The 13,446-nt window shown below is 43.0% G+C and overlaps 5 protein-coding genes across 5 annotated transcripts; 2 read left to right on the top strand and 3 right to left on the bottom strand.

Annotated features, from left to right (window-relative positions):
* Nucleotides 1–34: 34 nt before the first annotated feature.
* On the top strand, nt 35–5,809 carry LOC135349925 (heat shock 70 kDa protein 4-like). Its single transcript, XM_064548586.1, has 17 exons — nt 35–162; nt 257–371; nt 547–745; nt 897–1,019; nt 1,339–1,438; nt 1,549–1,682; nt 1,752–1,993; nt 2,071–2,147; nt 2,261–2,439; nt 2,582–2,661; nt 3,089–3,222; nt 3,288–3,676; nt 3,794–3,940; nt 4,062–4,250; nt 4,357–4,521; nt 4,678–4,839; nt 5,505–5,809. The coding sequence occupies exons 2-17, from the start codon at nt 265–267 to the stop codon at nt 5,691–5,693; spliced, it is 2,616 nt and encodes an 871-aa protein (XP_064404656.1). The 5' UTR covers nt 35–162; nt 257–264; the 3' UTR covers nt 5,694–5,809.
* Nucleotides 5,810–7,306, bottom strand: LOC135349954 (uncharacterized). Its single transcript, XM_064548628.1, has 2 exons — nt 6,470–7,306; nt 5,810–6,258 (listed from the first exon to the last, which is right to left on the bottom strand). Exons 1-2 carry the CDS (start codon nt 7,224–7,226, stop codon nt 5,810–5,812), a joined length of 1,206 nt encoding a protein of 401 aa, XP_064404698.1. The 5' UTR covers nt 7,227–7,306.
* Nucleotides 7,307–7,342: 36 nt separating this feature from the next.
* LOC135349988 (nuclear nucleic acid-binding protein C1D-like) lies at nt 7,343–8,425 on the bottom strand. The gene is made up of 5 exons (XM_064548676.1): nt 8,255–8,425; nt 8,023–8,089; nt 7,906–7,961; nt 7,791–7,848; nt 7,343–7,584 (listed from the first exon to the last, which is right to left on the bottom strand). The coding sequence occupies exons 1-5, from the start codon at nt 8,384–8,386 to the stop codon at nt 7,439–7,441; spliced, it is 459 nt and encodes a 152-aa protein (XP_064404746.1). The 5' UTR covers nt 8,387–8,425; the 3' UTR covers nt 7,343–7,438.
* LOC135349971 (pre-mRNA-splicing regulator WTAP-like) lies at nt 8,417–10,518 on the top strand. Its single transcript, XM_064548655.1, has 7 exons — nt 8,417–8,536; nt 8,717–8,775; nt 9,018–9,073; nt 9,135–9,321; nt 9,443–9,621; nt 9,923–10,077; nt 10,210–10,518. The coding sequence occupies exons 1-7, from the start codon at nt 8,524–8,526 to the stop codon at nt 10,413–10,415; spliced, it is 855 nt and encodes a 284-aa protein (XP_064404725.1). The 5' UTR covers nt 8,417–8,523; the 3' UTR covers nt 10,416–10,518.
* Nucleotides 10,519–10,700: 182 nt separating this feature from the next.
* On the bottom strand, nt 10,701–13,361 carry LOC135349940 (importin subunit alpha-1-like). Its single transcript, XM_064548606.1, has 13 exons — nt 13,169–13,361; nt 13,068–13,112; nt 12,887–12,973; nt 12,677–12,813; nt 12,473–12,606; nt 12,246–12,415; nt 12,043–12,129; nt 11,812–11,988; nt 11,625–11,753; nt 11,470–11,574; nt 11,237–11,419; nt 11,039–11,185; nt 10,701–10,954 (listed from the first exon to the last, which is right to left on the bottom strand). Exons 1-13 carry the CDS (start codon nt 13,238–13,240, stop codon nt 10,856–10,858), a joined length of 1,572 nt encoding a protein of 523 aa, XP_064404676.1. The 5' UTR covers nt 13,241–13,361; the 3' UTR covers nt 10,701–10,855.
* Nucleotides 13,362–13,446: the final 85 nt, after the last annotated feature.

The following is a 13,446-nucleotide window of genomic DNA, read 5'->3' as shown; positions in this document are numbered from 1 at the left end:
TTTGCTAAAGAGGGGCGTGTCTGCTGTGGGTTAGGTGGGCGTGGTGATAATGGTAAAGACCACATGGTTCTGGAAATTTCTGGAAAGGCAAAGAGCTGCTCATCTTTATAAAATTGCTACTGAAAGGCTATTGACAGTACAGCTAAATATCAGTGTGAAAACGTAAGCATCTTACAGTTGTGTAGCTTTATACAGCAAATACTTGTCATCTAGTGCCTATCAGAATTGTTATTGATTCGAGTTGATTATTGCTCAGGAGTTGCAATGTCTGTGGTTGGGTTTGATATTGGTTACCAGTCGTGTTTCGTGGCCATAGCCAGACATGGCGGAGTGGAGGTGATTGCCAACGAGTACAGTGACAGGAGATCACCGTGAGTACATCCGATTTAATACTAATTAGTTCAGTTAATTGGTAGCTTGATCAGTTGGTGTGATCAGTTGGCGGGGAAAAAGTGTGATATAAATGGTGGTGGATTGTGCAGTTCGTAGGTGTAAGATTAGTAACATTTTTAATGGGTTCACTAAATTATTGTAATTTCATTGCAGTACAATAGTTACGTTTGGTGAGAAGCAGCGAATGATGGGCATCTCTGCCAAGAATCAGCAAGTCATGAATTTCAAGAACACTCTGTACGGGTTCAAAGTCCTTCTGGGCCGCAAGTACTCTGACCCCTTCGTACAGAACGAGCTCAAGATGCTCCCTTTCGAGATCGTGGAGTCACCAAATGATAAGATTGGGATTAAGGTAGGACTAAGTCATCTCCAAATTTGTAAGATCATACTTGTTTACCGGAGCCACTCACTGAAAATCATTATATACCAAACTCTCAGTATGAAATACCGTAACAATTGTTGACAGAGTCTCCCCCCCCCCTCCCCCCCCCCACGCATATCAGGTGAAGTACAGTGAGGGGGAGAAAGTGTTCACTCCAGAGCAGGTCACAGCAATGATGCTCACATATCTCAAGTCCGTGGCAGAGAAGGCTCTTGGCAAGCCAGTCGTTGATTGTGTTGTCTCGGTGAGTTCATTGGGTCCCCAGTGCTCCTACTAGCATCACCTGTTCAGCTCTATATAGGCTCCTGCATTTTTGAAATTGAAACAAGCTGAGTGTGAGTATACTCACTCTAGTATCTAGTATAGGGGATTCCCTCTATTTATTTGGATTCACCCTTAGTTAGGAAGTGCTCTTACTATGATCAAACATCCTGCTACAGCCCTCTAAGTAGTAGCCTCCTTCACTGGCCTTCACTTCCCTGAGTGAAGTGCGGCCTGGGATCGAGGCTATCTAAGTAGCAGAGAGTGCAGGACACACCGTTAATCATTCTCTCTCCCTCTAGGTACCCTCTTACTTCTGTGACTCCCAGAGGAGGGCCTTCCTCGATGCATGCTCCATTGCAGGCCTCAACTGCCTAAGATTGCTTAATGAAACCACTGCAGGTACAGTTTGCATATAGAGGTGTTGTGTTTAAACAGGGCCCTAGAATCGTTGTGATACGTGCACACATACCATGTCCCCAGCTTATCATGTGACTTGTTCTGCATTGCAGTTTCCCTGGCCTACGGGATATACAAGCAAGACTTGCCTGGAGAGAATGAGAAGCCACGTAACGTTGCGTTTGTTGATATGGGCCACAGTGCATTACAAGTGAGCATCTGCTCATTCCAGAAAGGGAGGCTAAAGGTAATAAAATGATCAGACAGAGACAATAAGTGTCAATGTTACTATCTTGCTTCTGCTGTGTGTGTACAGGTTTTGTCCAAGTCATGTGCTGGTATTGGTGGGCGTGACATGGATACGTGTCTGTTCATGCGCTTTGCCGAGGACTTCAAGAAAAAGTACAAGATAGACGCACTGACTCGCCCGAAACAAATGCTGCGCCTGCTTACAGAGTGTGAAAAGGTCAAAAAGGTCATGAGCACTGTCACCAATCCTCAGACCCTCTCCATCGAGTGCTTTGCCGATGACAAAGATGTAACTGGGAAAACATCCAGGTAGGAGAGAGGGAGGGATAGGATATGATCATTATAGTGCATGTTGTGTTGACTGTGTGTATGTGTCTTATATCCAGAGAGGAGTTCAATACGATGTGTGCTGACTTGATGCTTCGAATGAGGAACACTCTCGAGATGGCCATTGCAGACTCAGGTAAAAGTGACAGTCCCCGATTTCCATCATTGGTACCAAATTGTAGTCCCTGTGAAATTGTCCATAGTTGTATTCCTTGTACTTAATTATTGATGTTTGATTCTTTTGTGCAGGACTCACTCTGGCTGACTTGGACTCTGTTGAGGTGGTGGGCGGTAGCTGTCGTGTTCCCATGGTGAAAGAGGTCATTACAGATGTGTTCAAACGTGAGATCAACACAACTCTTAATCTTGACGAGGCTGTAGCTCGAGGGTGTTGCCTGCAGTGCGCCATCTTGTCTCCCTCCTTCAAGGTATCGTACACACATGCACACACATTTTTACACAAGTTTTTCCCTGAAAAGGAACTTTGATTTGAGCAGTCAAATATTGTGTTGCAATTAATTACCCCCCACTACACACACACACAACACACACACACACAACACACACTAGGTGCGTGATTTCAGCATCACGGACACTCAACCGTACTCCGTCAAGCTCAGGTGGCAGGCAGCCATTGAGGGGGAGGAAGGGTGAGCAAAGAGAGACTGTACCTAATGTACTGTATGCTGTGGGATTTGTTATTACTGTAGCTAAACTTACATTGCATGTATTGTGTTTAGCTGTTATACATTGAGCTATACGTATAATATGTGATGTAATTAAACCATAGATGTATACCATAATTATAGCGGGTTATTTTCAAGGATTGACCTTGAACCTCGAAAGTTTAGTGCCTCAAAGATTGGTTTGCTTCTGGTTGAAAGACCTCTCTACTGAAGGGGTGTGGTCATTTGAACCTCTATCTGCGAAATTTTAGTGCCTCGAAAATAACCCGCTATACGGTATTATGCTACTGCTTGTACTGTACATCGTAGCTATACGTATGTAGTGTGCTATATAACTTGTAGCTACAGCTAGTACACACTGTACCATTGTTTTATATCATTGCCATAATAGTGAGATGATAGTGTTCAAGCCTGGAGACGCCATCTACCACTCGAAGGTGCTCACCTTCTACAGGAAACAGCCTTTCTCCCTGCATGCAGAGTACGCAGAACCAGCCAATATACCAGTGTCAGACCCCAGAATAGGTGTGTGGAATTCATAAATTCTCTTGCTAGATACCTATAAATCTCATCCCTTTTCTCTCTCTCAGGTACCTTCTTTGTAAAGGATGTGGTACCCACAGCTGAAGGAGAAGCGTCCAAAGTAAAAGTGAAAGTACGGATGAATATCCATGGTGTTTTCTTTCTCAAGTCGGCCACCATGATAGAGAAACTCAAGCCAGAAGAGGTGGAGCTACCTTCTGTTGAGAGTATGGACACTAGCATCTCTGAGCCAAAGCCCGAGGAGCCAGCTGAAGGTGCTGGGGACGTGGATATGACCGCACCCCCTGAACCAGCCCCTGCCCCTGCTGATGAGGGGGAGAAGATAGACACACCCACTGAGGGTATGGACCAAGGTGCCGAGACTGAGGGTACAGACCAAGGGGCCGGGGCTTCCAGTCAGGACTCAGATAGCAGTCCCAATCTAGAGAACAAAGCTGTAAGTCACATAATTATGTGAATGAACTGCAACAATAGAATAACATGTAATATTTATGTAGTCTCTCTGTATAAACTGCATGTAGTCTGTGAAACTCTGTGTGTATCTCTTTCACAGGATGCAAATACAAAAGATGGCAAAGTTGGCAAAGAGCCTGAGACTAAGAAACCTAAGAAGCCTACAATAAGACAGGTGGATCTGCCCATTGATGAAGAAACACCATCTCTGAGGAAGACACAGCTCACCAAAGCAAACGAGGCAGAGGTGTGTTACACATGTCTGTGTGTGGCTCTGACAATTATGTGTAGTGAGGTCCATAGGTACATCCAATTAGTGTTCAGTGTTTATTATCCCCCCCCCCCCCCCCCACACACACACCCTCCAGGTAAACATGAACTACCAGGACCAGCTTGAGACACAGAGGACTGACTCTAAGAATGCAGTGGAAGAGTATGTGTACAGCATGAGGGAGAAACTTGAATCTTCTCTCAGTGACTTCATCTCCGAGTCTGACAAGGAGTCCTTTAGGAGTCTGCTCTCCTCCACAGAGGACTGGCTTTATGAGGAGGGAGAGGTGAGCCATCAAACAAGGCTTTTGTTCAATGAGAGGGGAATTAAGTACATGTACATGTAGTAACAGCATAACCCATGCATGTACGTATTTTCCCATTTCCTTATAGGACCAGCCCAAGAAGGTGTACGTGGAGAGATTGTCTCAGCTGCAGAAGCTGGGGGCACCAATAGAGAGGAGGCAAGAGGAACATGAGGGGAGGCCGGGAGCTTTTGACCTATTGGGTAGCAAGATTGTGCACCTTGAGAAGATTCTGGTTCAGTTCGACTCTGGAGTAAGTGGTCGACTGGATAGAACAATTTATATTTATTATCGCCCACGCACATTATACTTATTACATCATTCATTAGTGCATTGGTGTTGTAGGGAACTGCATGTTGATAATTTTAAACGAAGACAGTACTCCACTTATCCCCCCCCCCTTGTGCAGGACGAGGTGTTCAACCATATCGAAGGGACTGAAATGGACAAAGTGAGGGAACAAGTGGTGGCCAAGAGGGAGTGGCTTAACACAAACATGGCCGCCTGTCATTCGCTGCCCAAGAGTACTGACCCTACAACCACTTGTGCCCAGATCAGAGCAGAACTAAAGGTATATATGAATCTTAAGCCGTGACTGTACATTGTACATTGTGCAATGTGATTTACACATGTCATGATGAAACATGACGAAAATATAGTACTTAAGTACAGCTTTTGAGTACAGCTTCTGCGTAGTACTGTATACCGTATAGCGGGTAATTTTCGGGGGAGAAAATATTCGTGGTTCAGCAATATTGAGACATTTCGTTGGTAATATTTTCGTGGTTGGAGCTTGCACTTGCAGGTAAAGGTAGGCAAGGTCGCTTCATTTGTGGGTAAAATATTGTGGTTAGACCTCCAACCACGAAAACCACGAATATTTTGCCCCACGAAATTACACGCTTATACGGTAACTGGATTTGGTGGGTGTTTCAATTTGGCAATTTGGCGTATTTGACCAAAGATGGCTAATTTTCAGTGGACACAACGTCATTGCAGCAGTAACCACGCCTGAGACGCCAAATTAATAACTGCCAATTACTTCAAATGGCTCATCCGCCAAATATAATACCTACCAATTAATCTTTCAGTTATACGGTAATCAATATGGATATCTGAATACAGTGTGTTTCTGGTGTTAATTAGAACATTACCGATTTTGAAACATTCAATTTTGCACATAGTATGTTGCAGAATACCTAGTCTGTAATTCGTATCCAATTGACATCTATGCAGCTTTTGGAGACGGCCTGTCAGCCAATTGTCAGCAAGCCTAAACCAAAGGTGGAGCCTCCTAAAGATGAGACTACTACTAAAGAGGAAGAGCCGGAAAGTGAGGAGGCTGCAAAGGAGGGGGAGAAGATGGAAGAGGACCCCCAACCGACGGGTGACAACAGCAAAACAGATGATATGGATTTGGACTAACCAATTAGAAGACAATTTTACCTTGACTTATCTATATTACTTTCAAATATTAATTTGGTTTGTCAGTGCATACTGCTAATAATTTATTGATGGTTTAATAAACACAAGAAAATCGATTAGTCACATGAATTAGTCCATTGACAGGTACTTTTGTCTGTTACTAGTATTAGCCACTCCTCTTGCTGAAGGGTGGGCTGTGTCATAGTCAGCTCCTCCCACTGGGGGCTCAGGAACCATGCCCCTCCTATTTTTGCTTGGTTCATCTTGTTTGCCACAGTCCTATTCTCAGCAATGGCCAGTGCGTGCCAGACGTAATAATCTTGTCTTCGCTCGGGTCTGCAAGTTCGTCTACATACCTTCTCAAAAGAAAACAGACTCACAAACATCTTGAATTTTGGCTCGTTCAATTTCACAAGTCCTAGAATATCGTATTTTCTATCCTCAATGTTTTCTGACTTTTTAAAGTCCACCCAGTTGATGTTGAATGAGTCGAGGACGCGGTTGATGCTGTTCTGGTCGTCCGTAGTTGTCCACTCACGTCGAGCCATCGTCTCCCACAGAAACTCTGCATGTGAATGCAACAATGAGCATAATTATAAGCATAAACCAACCGCACATCAGCTTTGCATAAATAATCATACTACTCAAAATGAAGTTGTACACTTTATTTGACTAAATCTAGTACTACCTGCACTAGCTCAAAACCTTAGATAATTAGAGTGCATGATATTCATGCACTCCTGTTATAGCATACAGCAAAATTAATGTAATCTTACCTATCCGTTCATTGGCCCTGATCATCATGACCCCTGTGTTGAGCGTGACCCCCCACTTCTTGTAGAGTGTGATCGGGCCTCTCCCAAAGGTCCCTATCAGGTCCACATCCTTCTTTGAGTCAAACAGTCTCTGAGGGTTCTTGAGGAGAATGGCGTCACAGTCGTAGTTGATCACGTCAAAGCCCAAATGATTGATGAGGCGTATCACCGACAGTCGAACAATGTGCACTTGTGAGAATACTCTTGTTATGTTCGCCCTAGGGCTGATCACCATCTCAGCTGACACATAGAGGGAAGAGAATCCATGGACGTCAAGCGTAGTGTGTAGCTCTTTGTCCATGCTTAGAACGAGTATATTGTCCAATGGTGGTTTTGCGATTAGGTATGCAGAAATGAGCCAGTTCAACAATACGTCAGTGTGCTCCCGACTTGAGGTAACAAGAGAGATCTGCTTTCCCTGAACACTGTCGAGATAATCCTTGAGTGAGTGAACCCATGCTGATTTCAAGATAATTCTGTCAGGCTTAGAATAGTGAGGCTGTGGAAAATGGAAGGAGCTGGACACTATTTTTTCATCTATGCCTTCTTTATCTTCTTTGTCAATCTTATGCTCTCTCTTCTTTGTATCTTTCCTCACTGGTACCACTTCAGCTTCATAGACAGTGTCCAGCTGTAGCTGCAGCATCAAATGATACAGTGCAGCCCCTCCCACTATCAAGAGCAGGTAAATAACTGTCTTTCTCCACTGCCACCTCATAGCTAGCTACACAGTTCTGTATGAGTGTACTGCAGGGGACCATCTTATTTAGCTTCATGCATTTGGTTGGTGCCATGACTCATGGTGAACTATGTCTAGCAATGGAATGCAATAACTCAATTAGCATAATGGGAAGTTTTCAAACAAACAAGTCAACATCAACAAAATCAATTGATGTGAAGTGTTACAACTTAATAAGGAAATGAATTGATTCAGTCATTGTGAATACGTTTAGAGTCAGGTGTTGATTCACTGTCAGTGTGTTTCCTCTTCTTTCCAGTGCTGCCATCTTGATCACCCTCCCACAGTCCACCTCGGATTAGCCTACCAGCAACCTCCTTGTCCAGTCGAACACCAGCTAAAGATAAATAAGATACAATCAATCACACCAAGCATTTGACACTAAAGATCACTTATAAGAGCTTGTGTTCTAATTCTATAGCAGTACTGTTACTACTTGCATGCTGTTACTACTTGCATGCTGTTACTACTTGCATGCTGTTACTACTTGCATGCTGTTACTACTTGCATGCTGTTACTACTTGCAGTACAGTACACACATACCTGGTTCTTGACTGTCACCAATACTTTTGGTTCTCTTCATGACCTTCTGAATTCTTTCCTACAATTACACATTTCAACACAGCAGACTTAGCTATCTGTTTGCACACACACTCACCAGCTCTCCTTTGACAGGGTGGTTTTGTGGATTTATCCCCAGAGTTGTCAGATACACTGCATGTGTACAAAATGGTGCATTAATTCACACATGACAGATTTCTACAAGCTGACTTACCCCAGAATAGAGAGTTCATGCTGTATGCAAACAGTAGCATCAGTGAGGCCGAGTCAAGAGGGCTCAGCTGTTCACAAACAAAATATTGCACAAGCAAGAAGAGTATTAGACTAAGTATATTTTACAAGAGTAGTATTGTACCTAGACAATAATGAACCAGGCTACTAGTTCTAATGCACGCACGCAGCCTAGGATACGTGCAGCTTTCTACACAGTATAGTACGGTATTCACATTCTCCTCCAGTTTTGATTTGCTCACTGCCATTGCAGGTTTAAGTAGTCTGTCAACAGTGGTCAGGGCCTTGTGACACTGGGTGCACTCTCCCTCGATCTCTTCAGGGACAAACTCATCTTCAGCAGCCATCTTTATTGTTTCAATATTTCACCATGCTTGGGGCTTGCAGTTCGCTTAATTGAAGCTAATCAGACAGGTGGGAGGACCTTCAAGTTTAATATTAAAAAGCCAAGCACTATATCCCAGGCAACTAAGGGAAGAGATAAATGTCTGAAAGGAGTGAGTGCATGGTGTATAATGTCCATTATAACGTGCATCTCTATTGATACCAATGCAATGTCACCTATGTCAAGTATGCCAATCCACTAATAATTATATCCATTTAAAGCACACCACAATAGCTCTAGCTCTAGCCCTGATATTCTTTCTCTCTAAGTGTTTCACTATCCATGGCTGCAGGGAAGAGAGCCAGGAGCTCTTCACCTGATGGAGGTCGCAAAGAGAGGGAGATCAAGAGAGTGAGTATGCTTATAACTAAATTGTATTATTACAGTTCTGCACCCAAGCGATACTAGGAACAGTCATTTCGATAAATTTATCCCTTGATTTGTTGGGGATTTGTCATGGAACAAAAACCACTGTTCTGAATAGACCAAGAGCATATTAAATTACAGATAACCTTTTCTGTTCTACTACACACACACACACATGTACATGTATGCATCGATTGGCAGCTGTAATAAGTGTATCTTCTGCTTAGGTGAAGTTATCATCATCAGATTTCCAAAGTTTATCCAGAGACAAATTGGCTTCAAGGTTTTTATCACATACATGTACATGTAGCTGTGTACACGTATTCACACCAACCCCTCTCCAGATGGAAGGAGCAGGAGTCTTTCATTGACCAGCTGCTCTCTAAGTTAGAATCATCTGGTGCTGATGAAGTAACCAAACTCAAAGAATCTGAGAACAAATTGCAGCTTCGTGTTCAAGAGTCCACTAGGCGAGAAAATGTGTTAAATATGAGGCTGGCCACCAAACAACAAGAAATGCACGAACTAGCGGTAAGAAAATGTCAGTACCCTTTTTACCATACCTTATCCCCTCTTCCCTCACACACACACACACACACACACGCACACAACACACTTATATAACTTCACCTGTAATCATTGTGAACTCAAGTCTCAACTGCACGATCTCAAAGAAGCACAGTCGACTAATGGCTCTCAGTTACATCGCAGACTAATAGACCCCGCCGTGAACATTGTCTATGAACGAATGAAAACACAGCTGAAAGACTACAAAGATAAATTGGAACAGGCTCAGAGTGACCTTAGTGCCTGGAAATTCACTCCCGATAGGTCAGCTCAGTCTGAAAGTAACCCACAAACCAACAGTAACAGTACTCGATACTCTGTAGTTGTTTGTTGTTGTACGTGTGAGAATTGTTTGTGTGTTACTTGTTATCGTATCTTCATGTTACATGGGGCTCAATTTTCAATCCCTCATTTCACCGCTTAATCATGTAATGCACGTAACAATTAAAATATTGGTAAGTTGTTTTATGTGTTCACTAATGTCTAATGTGCTATATATTATTGCTCTAAGAAGGTGTTCCTATCCCCCAAGATAATGCCGATTCAACCCCCCTCTCCCTCGCAGTGTGACGGGAAAGAAGCTGATGGCCAAGTGTCGAAGTGTTATCCAGGAGAACCAAGAACTGGGCAAGCAGATCTCACAAGGAAGAGTGGCTCAATTGGAGGCAGAGGTGGCACTGCAGATGAAACGATACGAAGAAATCAAGAATTCACAAGACGGTGAGCTTAAAACTGAAAAACTGTAGAGCAAATAATTATGGGAAGCATTAATTTAGAGGTTACGTGCTGTGTAGACACAATTGTTGTTACACTTCAGTGGCCAGACTTTTCTCCCATGATTCCTTCTTGCAGAGCTGAGTGAGTTTGTCCTCCAACTGGACGAAGAGGTTGAGGGGATGCAGTCGAAAGTGCTGGTCTTAGAGAAGGAGCTAAGAGAACTCAGAAACTCTGCTGGTGATGGCGGAGCTTCTCACTCAAAGCCTGCTAAAGAGAAGACTAAGAGTACACATAATGGGCCTATAGAGACATTTAAGGATAAGAGGAGTCAAGATAGCTAGTTAGATCATTTTTTGTCTTCTTGCAATTTTGCACCGATTTCTGTGCATAAGTTCTACATGATGCAATTAAATTTATGTCAATAATTATAATTATACTACTTGATATGTGGTAACTCAAGAGCGCATGTAACTGTAATGTGCTCCTGGTACGATTCTGACTTTTTTTCTTTTAATACCTTCAGAACCTGTAATCAGAACACTTAATATCAAGGTCACCCTTGACAATATGTACTATTTTGTCTTACAATTTTATGACAATAATTATCTAGATTTTAAACAATAAAATTAGATAAACAAGTTCGTAATAATACATGTAACCAAGAGTTCATGATTATGGACTCATGATGTAACGTAGAGTAAAATGCACAAATTAAGCAATAATGAGACAAAATGGACACAAACAAAGCAACAAAGAAGTTATTTTTTTTAGTGTTTTGCAATTAGAATGAGAATCCTCCAGCAGGAACAGTGTTGGCAGCAGGTGCGAATTGGAATGTTCCAGAGGATGTGTTTGGGGCAAGTGTTTGGTCCTCCTCAGACTATAGTAAAAGAAGCAATTCTAAATAACCGCAAAATGCACACTTGAAACAAAACAAAATGATATACAGTTTTTTTAGACTTACATCAGAGAAGTACTTGTCAATGATAGACAGAGCCAGCTGATAAACGTCTTCGTTCTCGTGGTTCTGAAGAGCCTCAATCTTGTCTAGGCCTCCACACTCCTCCACCATGGCACACACTGGCTCAGCTTGGTTCACCTTGGCTGCAGCCTGTAGGAGGGCAATTAGTTAGTCCAACTGTACAGTACAGCAATCGCTTACATGAAGGATGTTCAAGAGAGCGTCTAGAATGACAGTGACAATCTTGGTTTCTTTGACTACGAGTAGATCACACAGTGGCTTGAGGGCCCCCTGACGAATGAGTTCCCCAATTTGCTCTGCTGTGCCACCAGCTGTCAGGTTAGTTACAGCCCACACAGCTTCTTTTTGGGCCTTGTACTCTCCCTGTAAAAACAGACATAGTTAATGACAACGTTTCTGGGGTATGTTATTACCTTGATCATGACGTCAATAACCAAAGGGAGGAGATGAGCATCAAGGACAGCTTGGATCTGTGCAGCCTGTCCTGCTGTGATGTTTGAAATGCTCCAGGCAGCTTCCTATAAATATGGAAATGGTGTTTGCTCATAATATTACTAAAAATAGTAACCTTTTGAATGTTGGATCTTGAGTGTGTGAGGAGAAGAGGAAAAAAACGGAGGGCATCATGGTCGAGTACCAGCTGTGTCTGATGATCATTTCCAGTCACAATGTTCCCTATTGACCTCAGGGCTGGTGTCTATGGAAACAATCTCATGGTCAATTTAACAACAATGAATGTACATGTACATGCTTACCACACAAGTGAGTTCCTTGGAGCCCAGTAGTTGAACAAGCCTTGGAATAACCCCAGAGTCCACTACAGCTTGAATCCTGTCAGTGTTTCCATCAGTGAGGTAGGAGAGGGCCCAGCAAGCATCACTGACCACATCTTTGTCTTCATGGCAGATGAGGTGGGCAAGAGCAGGGAGAAGCTGTGGAGACAAAAAGGGTGAACATCAGTATATACATGCGCTTATAGCATTTACCTGTTGAGCTGTCTCGAATGAAGGGGCTGGGTTCTTATTTCTGCACAAGTTTGAGATAGTCCATGTGACATTGCGGAGATATGAAACCTGAAATTAAGATATGAAAGTAATTCAATTAGGAAACCCTCAAAGGTAACTTGTGGTGCATACACAATTAACAGTTTTTACCACCTCAAGGTTCTGTACAGTAAGTCCAGACATACCTGAAGGGTTGGTTTGATAAGAGCTAGGAGGGGTTGAATAATGCCACACTTGGTAGTGAAGTCCCTACACTCTGTTCCATCCCCAGCAATATTACCCAGTGCCCACACAGCCTGATCCACAACGTTCTTGTACTCACTAGATAGCAGGCCAACGAACATGGGTACACCACCTGTGAGAGAACAAGAATAGCAACACGGTTACACATTCAGCTTAATTACAAGCCCACCTGCATGTACTACCGCCCTTGTTTGTTTTGAGTTCCCTGAAGCAATGTTTGTTAGTGCCCATGCAGCTTCAAACTGTAGCCTGTGGTTATCTTGACAACCAAGAAATTCTACTAGCTTTGGGACAATTCCACTCCTGCATGGGGGGAAAAACAGTAGTTTCAATGTACTTCAGAAGAGCGATGTACTTTAAAAGAGTTACTCACTCAATGATGCTGTCCAGTGGAGGGTTTTTCTCTTTTGAGAGGAGCTTCCTACACGACTGCACTCCAGCAAGCTGGTTTTGAGGGTTTGGGTTGCAGACATTCTCAATGATGGCTGGTAGGGACAGGTCCAGGGGAATCTAAAGGGGAGAAAGAAAAACACGGTGCTGGTGATGCAGGCTTGCTTACTACAAGGAAAGAACAAAAGCACACCTGTTTGTTGGATGTTAGTTCTGACAGTGGTGACTCTGGCTCAATGTTAACATTTCTCCTCTTGAGCAACTGCTCATCTTTCTTGGCCTGTAAAGAGATAACAGTGATTAAGCAAGTTACTTATCAGCTACCAAATTCAGAGGTGCTAACTCTAGATCTAATTGCTAGATATAGGATTCACCTTTCTTAGCTCCACGGTGACATCATTGCGCCTTCTTCTCATCTCCTACAGAGAAACACATCATAAAAATAAGCATGAGGCAAGAGATAAAAGCAACTTACATCTTTGTCTTTGGAAAGGTTCTTGAAGCTTCTCAGTCTTGCACTGTTCTCTTTAGAAGCGTTGGAGGGCATTTTGTTGATTAGTTTCAGGCTTTGGGAAAACTTGAGTTCTGCTTCGGATTGATCTCTCTTGGAGAAATGCCAACTGCTTGATATTTGAGTGCTTTCAGTCTAACAAGATCTGCACAATGATTGGCTAGTTTAAAATTTGTGGTTTGGTTTCCGCCTTCTTTTCAAATTCTTATAATCCACGTGGCTTTTTTGAGCATGCTCAGTAG

Source organism: Halichondria panicea, chromosome 16 (genome assembly GCF_963675165.1).
Source record: "Halichondria panicea chromosome 16, odHalPani1.1, whole genome shotgun sequence".
Taxonomy (NCBI): Eukaryota; Metazoa; Porifera; class Demospongiae; order Suberitida; family Halichondriidae; genus Halichondria; species Halichondria panicea.
This window is presented reverse-complemented; position numbering and strand designations above follow the sequence as displayed.